Here is an 8192-nt window from a genome sequence, read left to right on the forward strand (position 1 = left end):
ATCAGTTCACTGCCATTACAATTCCTCTGCCATGGCCACATGGATAGTAAAGTGTCCATTGGATTCACACTTTAGAAGCACACTCTGGAAGTTTTTAGTTTGGTTTAAAACAAAAATTCCCCTATCCAACAATTACATTTACAAAAAGGGTGAGACATTAGCTTTACATTAAAAGCTCTTTCATATGCAGCACTTTAAGATTATTGAAAAACACCACTGAAAGTAAAAGAATTCCATCTGCTGAAAAGTTGGACGTTGACACCCTTTGTTAAGTTAATAACTCAATATTTTGTCACCTTGGAATTATAAGATTTTCTATCTGACATTTTTGTAAAAAATGAGTTATTCACATATTCTTACTCTGTAGATAGAAACTTTTTGTTTTCTAAATAAAATATACACAAAAAAAAAAAAAAAATGTAAATATGTTGTCACAAAGTCGAATGGAATGCAAAAACTTTATAACAATATCTCAAAACTGCTCTGAATGCAGATAGAACCTTATAATTCCAAGGAGACGATTTGTTATGATACTTTTTTATGACAGCATAAACAACAATGAAAACACAAATCTGTTGTTAAAATAATTTATTAAGACATTTGCCATAGTTGATCTTCCACATACAGTATAGTTATACAATTGTACGAACAGCCTCTCGGATCTCCTGAAGCAGTTCCTCAGGTTTGAAGCTCAGAGCTGAAGGGTCCAGTCTCTTAAAGTCTTCATTGCCAAGCATGCTTTCAAATATCTGCAATACTCTCTGGAGGTCAAAGGCTGCATGGTGAGGGCCTAATGCACACAAACTTTCTGCAAGGAGGTCTTGGCAATTATCTGCATTTCTGGGACATGAATTCAAAAAGGATATTCGAGTATTTGCAATGGTCTTAAGGAAAGAGGCAAACTCCCCATAATCGATTCCTGTACATGATTTCATGATCACCTGAAATAGAATATAAATTAATGTATTATCACAGGAATTCAAAAATTATGTTTACAGTGGCCAAAAATACCTGGCTGAAGATTGACACGGTAACGCTTTACAATAAGGTTTCATTAGTTAACACTAGTAAATGTATTAACTAACATGAACTAACAATGAGCAATACATTTGTTACAGTATTTATTAATCTGTTTTAACATTAGTTAATAAAAATACAGCCGTTTATTGTTTGTTCATGTTAGTTCACAGAGCATTAATGTTAACAAATACAACTTTTGATTTTAATAATGTATTTGTAAATGTTGAAATTAACATGAACTAAGATTAATAAATGCTGTAGAAATGCCGTTCATTATTAATTCATGTTAACTAATGTACATTTATTGTAAAGTGTTACCCTTGACACTTACACCACACTTAATTGTGTTATCACACTTATTCTTGTTTAATTTGTTTGGGCATGTTTTGGTTGTCAAACATTGTGAAGCATGTCCAAAATTGTTAAAAAAAAGTAGAGTGAGGTTAGTTCTGAGAAAAAAGGATCATTTGTTTGCAGATGCTATATGGCCAGCACAACCATTGGAAGACGACGCTGCTGTTACCTGTACATGTGAGTGTTTTTATTAGGACTTGGGAGGGTGTCTTGTGTTTCTCTCTCTTGTTTTTACTCTCAAGCTGTAATTGCTCACAGTGGCCTGTTGTATAAAGCTAGTTGAACAAACTCTGAGAGTAGGTTTAGAGTTGACAAAACCACACAAATCCAACCTTGTTTAGATCAGGTTCAGCAGGTTCACAACACTTGGTATAACCTTTCTCTGTCAACTCAGGGTTTAACTCTGAAGCGTTCATCTGAAAGTGTCACATGTGCAGCAAACAGTCAATCACATGGAACATGGAGCGCATCAGTTTAATTGACCTCTCGCGAGAGAGCTGCGCAGTTCACTTCTCTGTTGAAAATTAAGAGATTATGTAAGATATCACGACTATAAATGCATTTACAAGGCAGAGATACACACTGCTGCTGCAGTGAAGGTTTGAGAAGGCAGTTGAAAAAAAATCTATATCATATAACTATATCAATGCAAGTGAATCAACTTAATTTAAATCATTTATATAGGTTCACAAAGAGCTCAAATATTCATATATTAAAACTAGTTTTTATATGTATATTCATATACATTTTAATGCAAAGTTGAATATTAATTGTCAATTCATATAATAACTATATGAATAGATAAATAAATATAATTCATAATATAAATATAATAAATAATTAGCAGCAAAAAATGTGGCAGTTTTGTGTCTAAAATTCTTTCACTATAAACTGCTTTAATTTGGAGCAAGAGATACAGGGGGCTACAGTGGCTTTATCGCATCAGATGCATGTCACTTTGCCCATGCTGATTGATCCAGTTTTGGTCTGCGATCTCTAACCCAGAATAAAACCTGCTCCGGAGCAGGGTAGCCGTGCAGTTTAAGTTACCATGGCGATGAAACCCGAAAAACCAACCCACCTTCTTGAGCCTGAAAACTCAAGAGTTTGCTCAAACTAAACGCAAACCATGCAACAGGCCTAAGGAGCTACTAATGAGACATGACCTGATTAGCCAATGTTACTTCTGAAATATAGATGCATGGCTCCCCGCTCTCCTGGCTTCCTTGACTTGTGACTTGTGGTGTACATAGTGACTGTTAAAGGAAACGGTACACTAGATATTTGGTACACTGTTTGATTAAGTTGTGAATTCTGGTGTTTGTTTTGGCTCCATGTTTTCTTCCTAATCATTGCTGTAATTGGAGCATAGGAGGAAGCTGGGTGCCTTTTTCTTTATATTCTGTTATCTTCTGTTTTTGATTGTTAGGGAGGGAAGCTTTTGTAATTTTGTTTATTATCTGAATAAACAGGTTAGTATTTAAAATCAGTTAGATTTGTTTTATTTATTTTGGCTTACCCCCTTCCAAAGATTATGTTGCTTCTTTATTTAGTTTTTTAATAAGTTTATTTCTTGCACTATAAAAGTGTTTGGGTGTTTCGAAGTCTTGGAAGTGAGAGTGGGGACTCCAGGATATGTTTGATAGGATCACTGCTATTTGTTACGGGTATCTTATTTTCTTTATTTAGATTAAAACACTAAGACACTAAGTAACGCAGGTGGTGGGAGAAAAACACTGACATTCTGGATTCGGACGGCAATAAAATCACCAACTAATCCCTGTAAATGTACGACCCCATGAGAAACAATTACCGTCCGAATAGGGCATTAAGAGTTCTTTTTGCACCACCAATATTTTAACGATTTGAAAAGGTTAAGGTCATGATTTCACAGTGGTACAACACTACACCATATGTGTATGTTACCACCATTTGTTGTCTGCTTCAGGGATCTGATGCAGTGATGCATGATGTCAGACTTAACAACCTAGAGCCAAAAAATAAACACAGTTACCTGACAATGCTGATGCCAGGTGTCCATAGTATCACGCCATTCCTCAATTTCTCTCTGGACAGAAGAAAGTTCATCTTGCAGGAACTGCCACATGATGTCCAAATTACAGCCATTCAGCCAGTTATGATTGATGGAAATGGTATCCTCCTATTATTAAGAGATGCATTATCGAAACTGAGATGGCAGGCTGGTCAAAGAAGGTTTTTACTATACTATGATAACTAGGGACAGGGTCTTCAAAATATCAAAAATGATATTTTTCTTTACTTCTTTAAGCAAAATATATTTTTTATTTCTTTTGACTTTTGAGTGAAATAAGACCCAAGTTTCATTAGATTCACCCAAATACTGCTAGATATATAATACATTCTAGATATAACATATTTTCTTATAATATAAACAGAATTACGATAGTAAAAAAATAAATAACAAAAGCTTATACTATTATTATATGGAAGTAGGTTACTTCCATAACCCCGGTTCTCAGATAACAGAAGTCAACTATGGGAACAAATCAGGCGTGACCGACTACAAGCTCTAATTACACCACCAGACTGACAAACCAATCGCTACAGCAATCAGTGTGCCCCGCCTCCCTAGTATATAACTCACTGCAGCCCGCTGTCGCATCATTCTCATGCGATTAATCGCGATTCATCTTTTCACAGCCCTACTTATTACCGATCAACTCCATCTGTGAACTGTTAAATGGTAAATCCAATAATGTTTAATCTTTACAGGAAAGAAAGCGAGAATGACGCAGTAGGGGGCTACAGCCAGTTATATACTAAGGAAGCGGGACTCCCTGATCGTTGTAGCAATTGGTCTGTTAATCTGACAGACGGTCACGCCTGAGGTGCTCCCATAGTTTGAAATCATCTTCTGGAGTGTCCAATTTTGCTCCAGGAAGGCCACTATCCTGCAGAGTTAACCTCCAATCCTAATCAAACACACCTGAGCCATCTAATCAAGGTCTTAAGGATCACTAGGCTGCATTCCACTTTGCTTTTGGGTCAATCCATCTCAAGTAGTCCGATTTTAGTTGCTTGACCATGTCTATTTTTCCTCATTTTTTGAGTGATTACTTCTATGGTATTGCAAAACATCAGGTTTAACCACAGTGGCTGTCTTGTCATGGCCCACAACGAATTTTGGGTTATATGGAAGTTTACAGAAACCTCATTATCTCAGTTCAGGATCATCAGCTCAGGTATTAGCTGCTTGAAACAAAAAAATATCTCTAGTGCACATTACATGGTACATGTACATATATACATATTTTGGACTTTAAAGAGACTCTAACATAAACACTTTTATAGAGAGTATAGAATGTATAAAAAGTAATGGGCAGAAAAATGTACAATGACAATTTTAGTAACAATATACTATAAATAAATATTTTGAGCCCTTAAACCACTCTTACCTCTAAACCTAACCTAACCTTAGCCATTCCTTTAAAATATATACAGTATAAAGAAAAACATAACAGACAAACATATGTAATCACAACTGATTTATTGCAAAAACGTCCAAATGACGATGTTGCATTCGCAGTCTGTTTATAATAGTTTTGTTTAAAGTGCAGATATTACCCATTTAAATTGGTAATCATTGAAAATCTTATCCAATGAGCCAATAAGCATTTGATATTCCTGACACAATCTTTTGTTGTAAAGCTTCTTGAGGCTGCAAATTTTGAATTTGTAAGTGCGGGATTTTATGTTTCCAGTCACTGCTGAGGATGGAGATGAAGATCAGTGATTAAAGGCTTGAATTTGGGTCTGTTCCTCACAATAATATGGGTTCTGAAGATTTGGATTACAAATAAAATGTATTATTTTAATGATCATTTTGTTGCGTTTTTGTATTTTTGCAAAATTGTTGCAAATATTTTAAGCAATATTGTTCCTCCAAGTACATGAGACAGGACATTGGCCCTCCAGGACAAGGATTGGACACCCCTGTTCTAATACATCTTACATATTTGGACACCATTAAACCATTATTACTTACCAAATTGTAAACTTGATGATGCCAACCACTAGGTACAAAGATTATCTCCCCAGCTTCTTGAATGATCTCTAAAGGCTGACAGGCCTCTTCAAACTGTGCATACAGACCTTTGTCTTGAAGTACGGGTGCTGTTACATCATAGGCTAAGTTGCCATGACAGTCCCGGAGGAACTCCTCTTGGCCTGGAGGGTATAGGAGCCATTTCTTACGTCCGCAGATGTTGGCAGACCAACTATAAGAGCGAAACACATCTGCATGGAAAGGTGTCCTAGAGGCAAGAACAAAAATGTTACTATAGACATCCAAAGGTGTGACAAGTAGCTCATCAAGTAGCTAACTTGACATATTTCTGCAAATGCACACCAATTTATTTAAATTTAAAAAACAGTTAAATATAACAAAAAATATGTTTAAGCACACACAATTAGTAAAATACAATTAGTAAAATATTTTGACTTTATAAAACAAACAAACAAATGTATCATTTGGCAAGGAGTGCACAAACTATATTATAATGCCTTATAATTACATTGGGGTTCAAAAGTCTGAGAACACTTGTGAAAATGCTTCTATAATTTTCCAATTTAATATAACACTTCATTACAAATACTATATATATATATATGTTACCGGCAAAGTGTGTAATCCGGCATTCTATAGAATGCCTAGGTAATGTATATAATTAGGTAATGTATTTTTTGCAAAAAACATCAGGAATTCTATACATTGCCTAGGCATTCTATACAATACCGGGATTTCACACTTTGCCGGTAACATATATATTATATATACATACATACATACATACATATATATATATATATATATATATATATATATATATATATATATATATATATATATAAATGTGTATACCATATTTTTTAGTAGTTTGCCTGTCCTTTAAAGACAACATATTTTAATTATTTAAGAATGTTAAGAGCATTTAGTGTATTTCAATGGAATCTGAACTTTTGTGCCAATTACTTCTTCACTTATCACAATATTTCTTCACTTAACATCATAATGTTCCTTTGTTGTACATTTAGGTCAGGGTTCACCAATCTCGGTCCTGGAGGGCCGCTGTCCTGCAGAGTTTAGTTTTTCAAAATACAAAAACTGACCAGACTTTCAACGTGGACACAGACTTTTATACCCAACTGTATGTGGACATTTATTCATACGGTACCATGACCCCTTAGGTCCCATGTAGACAAAACGATAATCATCCACTTCAGATGTGTCCCAATATTCATTCAGCCAATCAGAGGAGAAGTAAATTGGGTTCTTGTAAGTATTATGCTCAGGAAAGTTCCTAAAATGAACAAACATAGTTGACATGTAAACTTCCTTGATTTTACTACATTTCCAAGCTAATCTTATTCATTCCATTCAAAACTACTACATGTTGTGCAATAACCTAGGTTATATGCTTTGAAAAAGATGTGTACCTCTGCATATGCCAGTCCTTTAAGTAAAGACATCCTTTGGGTGAAGAATGCCCATTCTGTATGTACTCCCTCCAGTACTGGATAAACTCCTTAAAAGGCATGATCTGCTTCGGGTTGGAATTGTATTCTTTTGCACTGCAGTTTGCAACAGGAACAGGAGTCTCATCTGTATAATAAAATGAGGCTATTTATAGTTATAACATATTAAGGACACAGTTATACATAGGATATGCATAAGGATACATGATTTGTTATCGTTTTGGTACTATTTTACAGCTTTTAAAAAATTGATGCTCACCAATACACAACAAAATGACATTACAATCTTTTAAATAAGTACATTTAATAATCAGTTGAGTCCACAGCAATGCAAAATACATGTTTCAAATGAACATAGGAAAATGTTACATTTCTGCAATGTGCAGTCATCACTTTTTTTTTCTGTGGACAAATGGCAGAAGCAAAAAAGATGTAAATAAAACATAAATAACAATCAAAGTAAATCTATTTAAAATCAGGCCTGGTGGCTTCACGGGGATGGCTGGGTGCACCTTGCCTAGTTACTGTACTCATGATGAGCTTGTCCCTCCCTGAGAGTCCATATCTTACATTTTAGAGCTGGAACTTATAATGTGTGACATGTTAATGCAAGTATAATCAAATGTAATAGAATAGCATTCTTTGCTCACCAAATTCATGCAGAAGTCTTTGTAAATTTGGTTTTCCATCAACCGTGACCCAATTTTTTCTGCAGTTCCAATCTTCTGTGAATTTTTTGGAAAACATGCATGGTTGATTCGGAATCAGGTAGTTCCTGAAGAATTTCAAGTAAGGTGTTTCTCTCTCTAAGTACTCAATGAAATAAGAGGAGCAGTGCTGTTGATGGATCTGCCTGGGCATTTTGGCCAAACTGCAGCAATTATGAAAGGTTTCCCTATCCATGACATCTCAGAAAGGAGCTCAGCCTTGTTTATTTACTAACATGATATTTCCACACGTTATTCCATGCTTGATATATCATAATATTAAAAACAAAACCTTAATAACAACTTTAAGTTCAAGATAATATCAACATATAGCCAACAGATAGAGCACATTTCAACAGCCTCATTCCTTTCCGGTGACCTGTTTGCGTGGTTATATTTAGGCCCAACTAAGGTTTCGACGGTGCAGCGTTCACGCTTACGGGTAATTCAAATTTCGATACAAACCGATTAATGTTTTCTAAGTTATATGCATACAAGTCGAACATAATCGTGTTTTTCTGCGCCAGGTTCGGAAATGGCTATCCAGTTGCCCACCCGGAAAAAAACGTGTGCACACCAACTCAGTGATTAACT

At 35.2% G+C, this 8192-nt stretch overlaps 1 protein-coding gene across 1 annotated transcript; it reads right to left on the bottom strand.

The window, feature by feature from the left end:
* Positions 1–573: 573 nt before the first annotated feature.
* Positions 574–8171, bottom strand: jmjd4 (jumonji domain containing 4). The gene is made up of 6 exons (XM_084119697.1): positions 7542–8171; positions 6853–7018; positions 6591–6716; positions 5402–5669; positions 3389–3535; positions 574–941 (listed from the first exon to the last, which is right to left on the bottom strand). Exons 1-6 carry the CDS (start codon positions 7792–7794, stop codon positions 633–635), a joined length of 1269 nt encoding a protein of 422 aa, XP_083975823.1. The 5' UTR covers positions 7795–8171; the 3' UTR covers positions 574–632.
* Positions 8172–8192: the final 21 nt, after the last annotated feature.

Source organism: Abramis brama (genome assembly GCF_963993115.1).
Source record: "Abramis brama genome assembly, chromosome: 7".
Taxonomy (NCBI): domain Eukaryota; kingdom Metazoa; phylum Chordata; class Actinopteri; order Cypriniformes; family Leuciscidae; genus Abramis; species Abramis brama.

What these genes read in the sequence shown, in the direction of transcription:
- jmjd4 (XM_084119697.1), bottom strand. Translation starts at nt 7,794, where the DNA reads ATGGATAGGGAAACCTTTCATAATTGCTGCAGTTTGGCCAAAATGCCC. An exon ending in ATGGGACCTAAGGGGTCATG is followed by an intron (nt 5,670 to 6,590) that starts GTACCGTATGAA and finishes TCTTGCCTCTAG; the next exon opens with GACACCTTTCCATGCAGATG. An exon ending in CCTGGCATCAGCATTGTCAG is followed by an intron (nt 942 to 3,388) that starts GTAACTGTGTTT and finishes ATTCTATTTCAG; the next exon opens with GTGATCATGAAATCATGTAC.